Source organism: Acomys minous, assembly GCF_964271855.1.
Source record: "Acomys minous genome assembly, chromosome: 4".
Lineage (NCBI taxonomy): Eukaryota > Metazoa > Chordata > Mammalia > Rodentia > Muridae > Acomys > Acomys minous.
The window spans coordinates 72,839,976-72,854,322 of NC_140486.1; the positions used below are offsets into that span (position 1 = coordinate 72,839,976).

At 42.6% G+C, this 14,347-nt stretch overlaps 1 protein-coding gene across 6 annotated transcripts in view; it reads right to left on the reverse strand.

Moving 5' to 3' along the window:
• The window catches only part of GREB1L (GREB1 like retinoic acid receptor coactivator), a 216,828-nt gene that overhangs the window by 61,999 nt on the left and 140,482 nt on the right, over positions 1-14,347 (reverse strand). For 4 of the 6 annotated variants that reach the window (XR_014779008.1, XM_084780706.1, XM_084780704.1 and 1 more), the window contains exons 8-12: positions 7,996-8,124; positions 4,724-4,840; positions 4,048-4,167; positions 2,796-2,933; positions 781-966 (exon numbers count right to left, since the gene is read on the reverse strand). Coding sequence is in view for 5 of the 6 variants with exons in the window: in XM_084780706.1 (XP_084636832.1) it covers positions 781-966; positions 2,796-2,933; positions 4,048-4,167; positions 4,724-4,840; positions 7,996-8,124 (690 nt within the window). In the remaining variant the exon portion in view is untranslated. The remainder of the gene's footprint in view (positions 1-780; positions 967-2,795; positions 2,934-4,047; positions 4,168-4,723; positions 4,841-7,995; positions 8,125-14,347) is intronic. The other 2 variants (XM_084780708.1, XM_084780707.1) reach the window with 1 other exon arrangement.

Genomic DNA, 14,347 nt, shown 5'->3' on the forward strand with positions numbered 1-14,347 from the left:
TTTCAAGTTACAGATGAAAGTGGGTTTCATGGAAAATGTGGCTTAAAACCCCCCTGTCTGGGGGGGGGGGACCCACACCAAGGAGCCTCCTGGGAAAGGAAGTGTTCTTGCCAGTGTTGCTCATGACACCGTGTCTGGTTTGCTGAAACTTTTGCTTCTCGAATAGTATCTCAGTGTTTTTATGGGTTCTCAACACCATAGCACTTTGTGACATTAAAAAAAAAAAAAGAACTCATGTGAGTACACATAAAAATTATTATATGAAAATTTGCACCTCAAACGTTTTCCTAAGCAAATCGATGGTGTGAAATCCCAGAGTAAATATAATTAGGTTGGGGATTTGATGGCTCTCAGCAGTTTGCAAAATAAAGGACATTTTAATGTAAATGCTGCTGAGTCACGGCAGTGTTGTCAGGACACCTGCATATTCTTACTGTGGGTTCAGAGGAAGTGAAGGGGTTATGACCTTTGCATCCCTCTTACCCTAAAGCCTTCCTTCTCCAAGGGTACCATCCTAGCAAAAGCTCGAAGGTTCTTCTGCCCGCTAGGGAGGTTAGGGAGATCATGAGACTGGACACTAGGGGGAGCAGTTTGTCTCTTTTAAGACAAGCCTGGAGAAAAGGGAAAGGCAAAGTTATGGAGAGGAGAGGAAGCCGGCTAAGGCTGGCAGAAGGAAAGCAACTTCCGTGAGCCAGGCAGGCGGACGTCTCGCGAAGGACACCGTACTTCCAAACAACAATTTAAAAGGTCCCTAGCCGGTGACTCTGGAGAGCAACTTACCTAACCGTACAAGATACTGTATTGTCAGAAGGATCATGTTCTCCGCGCTCAGGAGGTGGCTGCTCGTCAGCCCTAGTTGCTCCAGATCTTTGTTTTCCAACTGTGGGATCTTGTAGCAGTTCACCAGCAGGGGACTCACAACAATGTCGCCAACATTTCCATAGAAATAGGGTAAAGTGCCATAGCCTGTCCCAGAAGAAACAACTCACTATAACTCCGCCCTCCAGTCAGGCACACCAGCTCAGAAAGACGCAAAGACCCTGTGCCCTCAGCGCCTTATTCACCTACACGAGGTGAGCCACTCCAATTACGTCGTGTTTCCCACAGGAGGGATACTGCTAACACCATAGTCTGTCACAGATGACCCATGTGATGGTGAATAGTTCCTGATCAACTTTCTTTCCAGATGAGAAAACAAACTATGGTAACATTTCACGGCTCTAGTGTTCTGGGAGGTGGGAAAGTTAAGCTAAACTCATTGGTAAACCAATAGTCTACTAAGCAGTTGTAGCTGCTTAGAGATCTCCTACTTGTTTTAACAATATTAGTGTTTGGGGATTTTCCCCCCAGTTTTTTCTGTGCATGATCATTTTGCCTGCATGTGTGCCTGTGCACTACATGTGTCTGGTGCCCATGGAGTTCAGAAGATGGGGTTGGATCCCCTGAAACTGGGGTTAAGGATAGTTGCGAGCCATCACATGGGTCCTCTGCAATGGCAGCAAGTGCTCTGTCGCTTTAGGCCCTCTGTTGGTGTTTTCTGTTAGTTTTTCTGAATGCCAGGGGATGTGTCAAAGTACCTTATATAGGATAGAAATATGTTGAAAGGTTGTTCACCCTGCTTTCTTTTCCTTCACGTATCAATGTGTAGACTAGGTTAGCCTTGAACTCACAGAGATCTCCGTGCCTCTACCTCCCATGTTGGGGCTAAAGATGTGGGACTCTCTAAAAGTCAAGTGCTGAAGGAACAAAGAGCTCCAATTCCTCATCTTTTTAAGGCTTAGCTGCATTATGTTGATGCTAAGGATCTTCTGAGTCACATGGCATTTAAACCCCTGGGATTCCCCCAGCACCCCCAGACCCAGGGTCAGTGGATATGGTGGCCTGATAAAGAACAGGGCCTGAGGTAAAAACACCCACGTCACCAGAGCCAGGCCAACCACAAGAGCAGATAATGACTCCTGTTAACACACCCTCCCTGCTGTATCATGGAAAGAAAACAGACAGTCTCCTTCTGGTCTAGACCTGCCTGCCCAAGAGGCCTTCAGATAAGTGTGAAAGGCACCCAAGTAGCCATAGAAAGTAATAATCGGAACCTAGATCCAGACCCCTAACCAACCATACTTTCACTGCAGTCAGCAGCTGGGGCCAGCCAGACTCCACAGAGACACCAAGACGCTGACTCACAGAGCTGCCTCCTTGGTTCAGACCTATGCCCTAGGGGGTTCCTGGTTTTCTGAAGTAAGGTCTGTCAGTTGGCTTAGCTTGTTTCTTTTCTCTTCTTTTTTTCTTTTTCTTTTCTTCTTTCCATCTTTCTTTCTTTCTTTCTTTTTTTTTTTTTTTTAGGTTTGGCTTCCTTTGACTGGACTATCTCCTTTCCTCAACCTATCCACTTTGAGTAGTCTTCTGCACACAGCTTAAAGCTCACTCTGAAGGTTCTAAAGCCCCTTCCTGACAGTGGTAAGCCCTCTCTCCCAAGACTTGTTGAAGTTCCTGGCTGTAAATCTTTGCCATGCCTTATGTTCCGACTTGTCTCAGTGCTCTCCAAATGTGTAGTAATGGCTGTTTACTGACTCCAATAAAGGGTCAAATGCTCCCCTCCCCACTGGATAGAGATCTTGAGGGTGGGAGAACCTTATTCTCAGCTTCAAATCACATGATAGTGAAGGGGATGGCCAAGGAAAGCAGACACAGGCAATAAAGAGAAACGCATTCACTCATGAGCGTGTGAGTAAGCCCACCGACCGACCAGGGGCTGGAGACCCAGCAGTCTAGCCAGTGGGGTTCCTGCACCTCACCTATGAGGATCACTGGTCTAACTCCCGAGTTACTGAGCAGGTTTTCAGGAACAATCACAGTTTCCCCTGCAGGGACAGGCCGAGGCTGGAGAATTCCAGTTAGTGGGGTCTGTGGAACTGGGGTGGACAAAAGAGGCTCTGGAAAGGAAAAAGTTGTTTGACAAGAAAGATTAGGCATGGCACTAACTGAAAAATTTCAGAAACCGATGGAGTTTTAATACTTTAAGGATAGATGATTACTGTTTTCTTTTCTATTACAGTATGTATTACAGAAAATTAGAATAAAAAAACAGAGCAAGAAACTGGGTGGTGGTGGTCCACGCCTTTAATCCCAGCACTTGGGAGGCACAGGCAGGTGGATCTCTGTAAGTTCGAGGCCAGCCTGGTCTACAGAGAGCATTCCAAGACAGCCAGAGCTGTTACACAGAGAAACCCTGTCTTGAAAAACAAAACCTAAAACCCAAACCAACCAACAAACAAACCCCCCGCCCCAAGACCAAACCAAAGCAAGAAAACAAAGCAACCATAATCACATCACTGTAGATAGTGACCACTGAACATTCTGGTAGCTTTTTCTAAGCAATCTTTTGGATTTAGCTTTGTATCTCATATTTGCCATGTCCAAGTGACCAAAAGTGTCATTTCCCACTACACAAAGCTAAAGACAGAAGCACGTGGCAGAGGTACACATCGTAGTAATGTCTACCTGTAAGCCACAGAGGTAACACATTGCCATAGTCTTTGCAATCATGAGATTTCTCTCGAATCTTTAAAACTGCTTAAGCAAATGAAAAAGTGTAAAGACCCCTTCCTAGTCTTAGGGCTGGAGCCTTTGTCATTGTCTACTCAGTAGACCAGGCAGACAAATGTCTCAACACTTAGCTGAGGACACCTTCGGACATGGTCTACAGACCAAAGCACAAGGCCAAAGTCATCAAGAAGTGTCATGCAAAGAACAAATCATAGATGGTCAACACTCAGACAAAGCAAGTCCACATGTGCCCTGTGGTGGTAGCATCAGACCCTATGCAACACATGGTTTATCAGTTACATAGTTAAAACTGATTGGTTGTAATATAGGGAAGGGACCATGTTATAGAGACAACATATTAGTTCCTATTATTACCCTTACACACTACTAATCACAATGATTGGTTCAGGGCATTTACCTTCAAAGGATAAGAGCAGGAGCAGAACTTATCTCAGCTTATTAAAGAGAAACACTTAAATACATCGTCAGTTAAAGTCTTACCAGTTCTTGAAAGAGGACGAACTGTAGGGACGGGAACAACTAGAGCAGGCTGAGAGACAGGTGACCCAGGGTACCATCCCCGGTGTCGTTTCTTTGGTGGGCCAGAGATGAACATATTAGCTGAAAACAGAAAGGCAAAACATCTTTGTTATCAGCAACGGGGAAGAAAGAAAGAACGCCAAGGGATCATAGGCCTTTCCTTTGATCCACTCAGAGGGTCTGAGTCATTCTCTACGGGCAATGAGTTAGAAAAGTTATACTAACAACCAATCACGCTAATAAGTGTAACCACATGCTGTTTTGCAGTTCACAATTTTAAATGGATTATTTAATTTGATTCCACTGACCTCCCTGTTAAGTTGTGGGACAAATCTACTTGGTAAATAGAGAAAAAAGTTTCTAGTGTCATGAAAATATTTTAGAACAGAGTTACAGATGTGAGTTTTCAAGAGTGCAGCCAGGACAATCCCAGACCTCACTGACCAGCCAGTCTCACTGGGTCTGTGGACTCTAGGTTCAGTGAGAGGCCCTGTCTCTCTCTGTAGAGAGCTACAGAAGAAAATAAGTAAGGCAGACTTTGGACACACGTACATACGCACACTCCCTAAAACACACACACACACACACACACACACACACACACACACACACACACACACACACACACACATTGTACCTTGGTCTATGGATGTGTAGCTGGGTCTTGGTGACAAAGAGTAGTTCCCGGGGCGGGATGGAGTGGAACTGGATGTGCTGCTCTTCCCTCCATGGCTACTGGTCCCATTTGCTGCTTCTGAAAACCAGAAAAGCAGCAGATCAGAATAGAGGCTTTGAGGACACTGTGAAGTGGCAGACATCTGGTAAACCTCACACTTGAGGATTTGAGGAGATTTCGCAGATAGGATCCAGCCCAATTGCATAAAGCCAACTACAACTATCAGAGCAATTGCCTTCATTAAACTTAAATGTCAGGCACATCAATGGCTATAATACATTTAAAAATCAGATGCACCCAGGCATAATTTCCTGGGACTCCAAGAAATCTTTTATAATTCTTTTTGAAGAACTTTTTGGAAATAGCAGGTAAATTAAAGGAAAACTTAATCAAAAGTTTTTTCTTTTCTTCTTTTTTTTTCCTTAATAGAATTTTAACTTGACTTCATGGAAAATTTCAAGCATACAACAGGAGAGAGAACAGTACAATACCTATTTATATACCCAGGCCTAGGCCCAGTGTTTATTTAACACAGCCCCTCTTATTTCATAGTATTCTGTCCTGTTTTCCCTGCACAGACTCACAGGTGTGCTGGCTAGTCAGAAGTGACATAGTTATCTTGTAACTTCACTGATAAGCACTTCTACAGATATTGCTAAAAGAACTTTAAAATTATATGTGCAATAAAATTATCATTGCTAGCCAGGTGATGGTGGCACATACCTTTAATCCCAGCACCTGGGAGGCAGCGGCAGGCAGATCTCTGTGAGTTTGAGGCCAGCTGGTCTACAAAGAGAGAGCCTTGGACAGCCACAGCTACAAAGAGAAACCCTGTCTCAAAAAACCAACATATATATATATATCATTGCTTAAAATCAATGGTGTTGAATAATTTAAATCATCAAATCAGAAACACTGTAAAGAAATGGCTTGTTCAAACTGGCATAAAAAAAAAAAAAGAACTAGATGTTTGAATTAGGTGACCTATTCCTAAAGCTTTTTTTGAAAATAAGATTTGCTTTTTTTTAAAAAAAAAAATATGTGTGTGTGTGTCCTTCTGCATGTGTCCTGAGAGAAATTGGATCCTCTGGAGCTAAATAAAGTTACAAGCAGTTGTAAGTCACCTGATATGGGTGCTGGGAATTAAACTCAGGTCCTCTGCAAAGAGTAGTACACATTCTTAACCACTGGGCCATCTTCCCAGCCATTTTAGGTTTTTTTTTTTTTTTTTTTTTTTTACTCTATAGTGATTCCTTTCTTCCAAAAAAATATTTCTTGTGATTAACTTTTTTCTTTTGAAAAGTCTTGAAGAATTTCCCATTTTGTGGATTTTACTGACTCAATGGCCCTAGTTTCATTGAACATCCCTATGTCCACTGTATTTCCAATAAACTAATTGTAAAAGGCCCAGTCAAATTCACATTCAATTTTTTGCCAAAAGAATCTCAAAAGAGCTGTACATGTTCACCAGGAGGCAGAGAGTGCAGAGTTCTCTCTCCTCTGGGGACGTTAGGAATGATTAGTGCAATTCACAAGTTCTCGGCCTTGTTCTTTTTCCTTTTAAAAGTTTCATTTTTAGGGTCCAAGTGTGATGGTATATGCCTTTAATCTCAGGACTTAGGAGGCAGAGGCAAGCTGATCTCTGAGTTTGCTCATATTTAAAATCTAACTAGGAGAGAAATACTGTAAGAGTTGCTGGGCTGACGGAAAAAGCAATGTGATTTTTGCAAATCCTGATGGCTAACTTCTGAAATATATCCCAAAATGGCAGGCTGTCTGTCCCCTCCTCTGTCTTACCCATTTCTTCTCATTAGGCACTGGGTTTTTCTAAGACTCGTCCTTCATTCACAGCCTGGCTCACCCTGTATCTTTCATGGCTGATATTAACCTTGATGGGTCTTACCTACGTGTTGGTAGCTCCCCTCCAGACTATCTACCAATGCCTGACAGCTGCACTTACTCAGACTCTATATGTCTACACCATCTCCTCCTGGAGAGTCTGTTTCTCCTTCCATAGTCTCTGTCTCAGGGGACTGCATCATTAGCCCGGAAGGATTGGTGTTGGCTGAGGCATCTTCTCCTCAGGCCCACATTAGTCTGCTGGTCCATCTGATTTTATTTCCTGAGCGCTGTCCATTTTGCCTTCCCTTCTCCAGTCTCGCTAAGATCCTCAGTGCCTCTCTCTTACACTAATGAAATGTCCTCAAGGTAGTATTTCTACCTCTTGTCTGTTACATGTTACTGCCAAGATGATCTGGTTCAAATCCCAGAACAGGTCATTTCTCTGTCCCATAAGTGTAGGGTAAAATCCAGCCTCCTCGACCTGCCTTCCTATGACTCTTTGCTTGTCCACCACTTGTTCATCTCCTGCCTCTTTGAGTTGTGCACTCTACGTTTCAAGTCCTAAATGTAAGAAAGTTCTTACACATAGTTTATAATTTTTATTCCTCTCCTTCTTCCAGAACCCCCCTCCTGTATTTGTTTTTTTTTGAGGCAAGGTTTCTCTGTGTAGCCTTGGCTGTCCTAGACTCACTTTGAAGACCAGGCTGGCCTCAAACTTACAGCAATCCACCTGCCTCTGCCTTCTGAGTGCTGGGATTAAAGGCGTGCACCACCATGCCTGGCTTGTATTTTTTTTTTAAAGCAGAGCTTAGTATGTAGCCCAGGCTAGCCTCCTACTTTCAGTCCTCCTTTGGGCCTCCCATGTGCTGGGATTAGAGGTGTGCTTTACTGCACCAGCTCCCTGCAGCTCCTCGTCAGGTGCTGTTACTGGGAAAGGGAAGTACTTCCTCATTTTTAAGACCAATGTCCTCTGGTATCCATCCCCAATTATTCCTGAAATGCTGGCTCAAGCTCCCTGAAGAGACATTCTGGTGAGTGTGCCACCTTCACTGGGCTAGGAAATGTGTTGCTCAGGCATCATCTGTCTGTGTAAGCTCGGTTGCTGGTCACAGCAGCCACATAAGAAGAGTCTGTTGAGCAGAATCAAAATCTAGCTATCTCCTTGGTGCACTAAATGCCATTTTGACTCTTCTGGTTGGAACACAGAGAGAGCAAAGCTTTGTCCAACACTGCATTATTTTAGGGAGTTCCATAGCTGTCTTTGACTGGCAGGTAGAAGGAACATCTGTTTTCAAATATTTGTCTATTAAAGTTTACATAAGTCTTTTGGTATTTACCAAAAAAAAAAAAAAAAAAAAAAAAAAAAAGCAAGCAAGGAAGAAAAACATCACCTGCACCAAAAGTCTTTCCTACAACCTGCAAAGATAAAGGCAGTGGCTTCACAACAGTCTTATTCCAGGTCAGGTCCTGAGCTCCACTTAAATTGATTGCAGAATTAGCTGGACTGAGAGCTGGCGAATCTTTAAAATGAGAGAGGTTGTTTACATTAGCAAGCATTTATATATGCAGGAAAAAAGTTAAATTCGCGCATGGGTGAGCTGAGAAAAAGCAGAAGAGAGGGGTTAGTTATTTCCTGGAACTATTCAGATGTTTTAGGAAGGTCAATTTTTCTTCTTCTTCTTCTTCTTCTTCTTCTTCTTCTTCTTCTTCTTCTTCTTCTTCTTGTTTGTTTGTTCTTGTTTTTAGTTTTTTGAGACAGGGTCCTGGACTCGCTTTGTAGACCAGGCTTGCCTCAAACTCACAGCAATCCACCTGCCTCTGCCTCTGCCTCTGCTGGGATTAAAGGCATGCAACACCACACCTGGCTTCTTTTATCTTTTTCTTTCTTTCTTTCTTTCTTTCTTTCTTTCTTTCTTTCTTTCTTTCTTTCTTTTTTGTTTGTTTTCAAGATAGCCCTAGCTGTCCTGGACTCCCTTTTTAGACCAGGCTGGTCTCAAATTCACAGAGATTGCCTGCTTCTGCCTTCCAAGTGCTGGGATTAGAGATGTGCCACCTAGGAAGATTACTTTCTATGCATTCAGGTTTAATTATTTTTTATTTAAAAAACATGCACTAGGAATTAGTATATGTTAGGCACTATTGTAAGTACTGCAAATATATTAGTTCACTTGATCCGTGTAACACTTTAGTATTGTAGGTCATGGTAGTTAGTCAAACTCAGATGACCTATCATTGGGGTATCTACACTCCTTATCCAAACTATGTGCACAGTCCCTTTAAAAACATTTTAATGATGTATATCTATCTCTGTACAGATAAGTTTCTTGTGTGCTTGTGCATGTGCTTTATATGCATTCATATGTGTATGAATAGGTATGTGCAGAACTATACACGTGTGTGCATGTGTGTGCGTGTGTGTGTGTGTGTGTGTGTGTGTGTGTGTGTGTATGTGTGTGTGTGTAGGGCAGAGGTCATGTCAAGCATCTTCTTCAATTACTCTCCACCTAGGTTTCTGAGGCAGGGTTTCACTGAACCTGGAGCTCATTGATCTGGCAAAACTGACTAGCCAGTTAGTCTCAGGGATCCTCCTGTCTGGTTTACCAGCACTGGAGTGACAAGTGCTGTGCTGCTATGCCTGTAATCCAAGCATGTGAGAGGATGACATGAGTTCAAGGCCAGCCTGGGCTAGATGGTAACTAAAATAAGTGGTGTGGGCTTTCCTGCTGCCTAGCTTTCATAGTATCAGGAGGTGCTACTGAGGGAGAAAAATCCATCAGCAACCTCACCCTGCTGTGATCACTGGAAGTTACCCTGACGACCAGCATGATGGGAGATGCTGAGCTGCAATGGTGGCATGAATGTCATAGGGACAACCAGCAGCTCCTGCACAGGAAGAGCAGGGCATGGTGCCATAAACCTGACCAAGATCCCTGGTAGGGAGCTCACAGGACCTAAGTGTCAACCTACTCATATTATTTTAGTAAACGGACATAGGACCGATTGACGTCTATAGTCATGTCTCTCTGTAGATCAATGAGGCCCTCAGTCCTCATCAGAGAACCTTCTTTGTGCAGTGGACGGTGGTTAACACAGACACTCACAACTGGTCAAAGTGCAGAGGATAAGTGTTTGTGGAGTAGTCAGTCATAAACGGGACAGCCACTTCCCAGGCCTCTCCCCAGGGCTCAGGGAATAGCCTCATGGAACAGGGGTTGGGAGAATTGTAGGACCGAGAGGCTGGGGGGAGCTAGTGAAGCAGTGTCTCCTACATACGACGACGACAGGACTCATGAGCCCACAGCAGCTCTAGTCACACAGAGCTGCATCAGATCGAGCAGCCATCATCCTGCAAGGGCAGGGAGGGGATCAAGAGCTCCCAGCGCCAGCTGAGGTGCTATGGGTAATTGATGGCTGTTGCGGGGGGGGGGGGGGGGAGAAAGTCAGCTTTCTTTGAAGGTGTGGCCCCAGGTAGGTCTACCTTCCTACGGGGGTGGGGTGGGGGAGGAAGGATACGAAGTTGGGAGGAGCCAGTGGGGTGAGGAGTATACTCAAGGGGAGGTAAGGGGTGAAGTGACGGAGACATATGATGAAAATCCCCGTGTGCATATACTAAATTCTCAATGAATGAATGAAAATGTATTTTAAAACAGTGTGGAAGCAGAAGAGATGGCTCAGTAGATAAAAGGACAATGACAAAGATGAAGACATGAGTTCAGATCCCCAGTACTCACCCCCAAAAGCTGAACTTGTTGGCATGCATACAATAAAATACTACTGTATTGTTATAAAGCATGTAATGTCTAAATATATTGATTATATTTAATGTGATAATTTAGTATGAAATTATGTTTCTGAAAGTATTAAAATTATAACTCTGAATAAACTGCTCAGAAGAAATAAAAGCTTATCCTGTGAAATGTTAAAGAAAACTAAGTGACTGGGAAGATAGCACGTGTGCGTGGGTCAGAAGACTGAGTGACCATTACGCAGCTCCACTGCCAAGTGCTCAGATGGCCTCCTGCATTCCAACAGGCTTCATGCAGAAACTGGCAAGCCCATCCTGACATTCACATGGAGACACAGGGACAACCAAATTAATCTATAAAAGGAACATCAAAACTAGAGAACTTACTTTTCCCACGTCAGAACCTCATGCAAAGCTACCAACACTGTACATGTGGTACCGGCACAGGACACACACAGATAAGCAAATCAACATTTAGAGTCTACATATAAACCCTTTCAGCTTTTGATCAGTTTAATGTTGACAAGAATGTTAGGAAAATTCACTGGATAAGAAAACAGTTTTTCAGCCATTAGTCTGGGAATAACTGCATAGCCCTATACAGTGGTCCTCAACTGTCACACCACACACAAAAATTAAGTTAAAATGGATGTAAATGTAATCAGTAGGATCTCTGTGAGTTTGAGGCCAGCATGAACTATGTAGAAAGTTCCAAGCCAGCTAGGGTGAAGTGATAGCTACACATGATAGCTAAGCTGCAACACTCTCAGAAAACATGGAAATGATGCTTGTGACCTTAGTGTAGGCACATGTTTCTTAGCTATGAGCCAAGAACATAAGCAGCAAAGGAAAATAAACAATAAATGAGCTGGTTTCATATGAAACCCTCAGTCCTTGCTTGTTGAAGGAATAAAATGGGGCAGCCTTGTTGGCAAATGACTCCTCCAACTCTCCCAGGCATGAGATGAGAGTGAAGCGAAACACATTTTTACAAAGGACCAGCCTATAAAAGTTCACAGTAAAATTATCTGCATTCTGTTGGTTGATTGGTTGTTGGCAGAGAAGTGAACATGCTGCCTATCGAGTCCTCCAGTGAGCCGTACATATTCCTGTAAGTCTCCAAATGTGAACATCAATACCCACTAACTGATAAATGGATAAATTTCAGCTTGTTTACATAACAGAATGTATGATTCATGAGGGGAAGAAAATGGGTTGTCGGCATATACTACAAATGAGTCAAATGAAAGAAGCCAGTTGGTGAACGTCAATAAAATGTCAGGAGTAGAAAATCACCAGAACCAGAACACAGACTTGGAACTGCTCTTGGAGGAAGGGGGGTTAAGCATGGAGTGTGAGGTTTCTCCTCAGGGTGAAGAGATACTCTTGGACGTGGTGGTGGCCTGAGGCAGGGAGACCACAAGTTCCAGGCAAGCCTGAGCTTTATGTGAAACCATGTACCAATAACTCACTACATCCATCAACTTGTGAACTTTTAATGGTTGAATTATATAATATATGAATTACACATCAGTCTAGAGAAATGGCTCAGTGTTTAAGAGCACTGTCTGCTCTTCTAGAGGTCCTGAGTTCAATTCCCAGCAAGTACATGGTGGCTCACACCATCTATAATGTGATCTGATGCCCTCTTCTGTCATGCACTCACTTTATGTATATAAAATAAATCTTTAAAATTTAATAAAAAAAGAATTACACCTAAATGTCAATAAGACCATTGTTCAAAATGCTGTAAGCATTTCCATAATATAAATAAGTCTGAAAAAAGAAAAAGATGCTATAAGTAAAATTATACAGTGGAGGAAAAGTGTTGCCAGTTGAGTCACTTGTGAGGAGCAGTTATGTGGATGTCTCCTGCAAGAGTTTCCTTAGGGAACAGCTGGATCATAGAATGCACACACTTCTACTCTATTATTCAAATGTCACTTGCAAAGTAGTACCATTAACTAACAGTTTTAATTTTAGATATTTTATATGTTTGAAAGTTTTGCTCGTGTGTGTGTCCCAGCTTGTCCGTATGGGCCATGTGCACAAAGGAACCTGCAGAAACCAGACAAGGGCGTCAGAGCTCCTGGAACCTGAGTAACAAGTGGTTGTCAGCCACTTGCTGGGAACTGAATCTAGATCCTCTGCAAGATTAGCAAGTACTTGGTTTTTGTTTGTTTGTTTGTTTGTTTGTTTGTTTTTCCAAGACAGGATTTCTTTTGTAGTCCTGGCTGTCCTGCTCTCTTTGTAGTCCAGGGTGGCCTCAAACTCACAGAGATCTGCCTGCCTCTGCTTCCCCAGCGCTGGGACTAAAGGCACGCGCCACCACACCTGGCTCTAGCAAGTACTCTTAACCTCTGAGCCATCTCTCTAATCCCATAATTAGCACTTTACCAACAGTGTCTTTTTTGCCCTGGTTTGTGAACTTTTGCCAACATTTTACTATTGGCATACTTAAAATTACTGTGAATTTGATAGATGTTATAGCTTCTCCTCTTTTCGTTTCCATTTTTCCTTTTTTGAGACAGGGCTTCTTTGTGTAGCCCTGGCTGTCCTGGAACTCAGTCTGTAGACCAGGCTGGCCTCAGATTCATAGAGATCTGCCTGCCTCTGCCTCCCGAGCGCTGGGACTAAAGGCCCGTAGCTTCTATTTTGAATGTAGTGTTCCTAATCAGTGGATAATTATCTTTCTATGTGTTTGTTAGCTATTCAGGTGTTTTGTTTTATAAGGTAATGCGTTATAATTCTCATATCTTTGTATGACTTGTCTTTTTCTTATTAATTTATAGGTGTCATTTTTCCTTGAAACTAGCTCCCTATCAATTTTACATGTTTTAACATTCCTATTGCCTCCTAATTTCTGGCTTTTGTTTTTCCCCTTTCTTCTGATTCTTTACATTTATATCTTCTAGCTACCTGGGATTTTTTTTTTGTATATAGAATAAAAGAAGGAATCAATTTCACTTCTCTGTAAGATATCTAATTTCTGGGTACCATTTACGGGAAGTTCCCACTGATCATCAGCAAGTTGCTCCTGTGAGTCTGAAATGAGTCTGGTTTTGGATTTTCTCCCGTACTCCTGTGCTAGGTCCAACCTGTCTCTGTTAGTAAGTGTCTCTGTTCTTGGCTGTACTGAGTTAAGCTGTCTCATCTGTTATCAATGTTCCTTCTTTAAACATAAGACTGCACTAATAAGGAAGCCACTGCCTACAGTGGCTCACAGAGGAAAACCCCGTGTCATAGGCAATATCTTATTGCAATGATTTGTGGCGTTTTTCCAGTTTCATAGGAATGCTTTGGTAACTTATTTAAAATCAGAAGGAAAACACTGAAGAAAATGCTTGGTTTATTGTGGGTCTGGGGATCAAGTCCAGGGCCCTGCACATGTAAAGAAAGTGCTATACGCCTGAGCTACACCCCAACTAAGAAACTGCTTTGATGTATTACTTTAACATATTCATTTTATGCTAAGTCAATCATACAACAAAATTACAGTAGTTTTCTTTGCAGAAATGGCCCATAGAGACAAAAATTGAGCCATACCACAAAATAATACACTAGCCTTTCTGACAGAATTTTCTTTAAAATCATTCTATTATTGGTTTTGGAAGGCCTTAAGTAGCTCATCTTTGGCCTAATGGTGGATAAATACATTAACTTCATTAAGAAAAATGGTACACAGCAATAAAAGAATACTCTCTCAGGGCTAATATTAAATTGAAATAAAAATGAAATTCAAATAACCTGTATTTCATACATCTTTCAGATACAAGGATAAACAGAAAAAGCAAAATGTGAAATTTGGAGATTTGGGCTAAGAGGCCCTGCAAAGCTGTGAGGAGAGTTCAGTGGGCAGCTGTAGGGGAGCCCAGAGAACCGGAGGCCGAAACATAGAGACTGTGCTGATAAAGTTTAAAATTGAGAAAAGGGCTCTATCGGAAATCCTAAAAGGCCATGTGGGCTACAGCCTGTCTGCATTTTCTGCATGTTTCAAA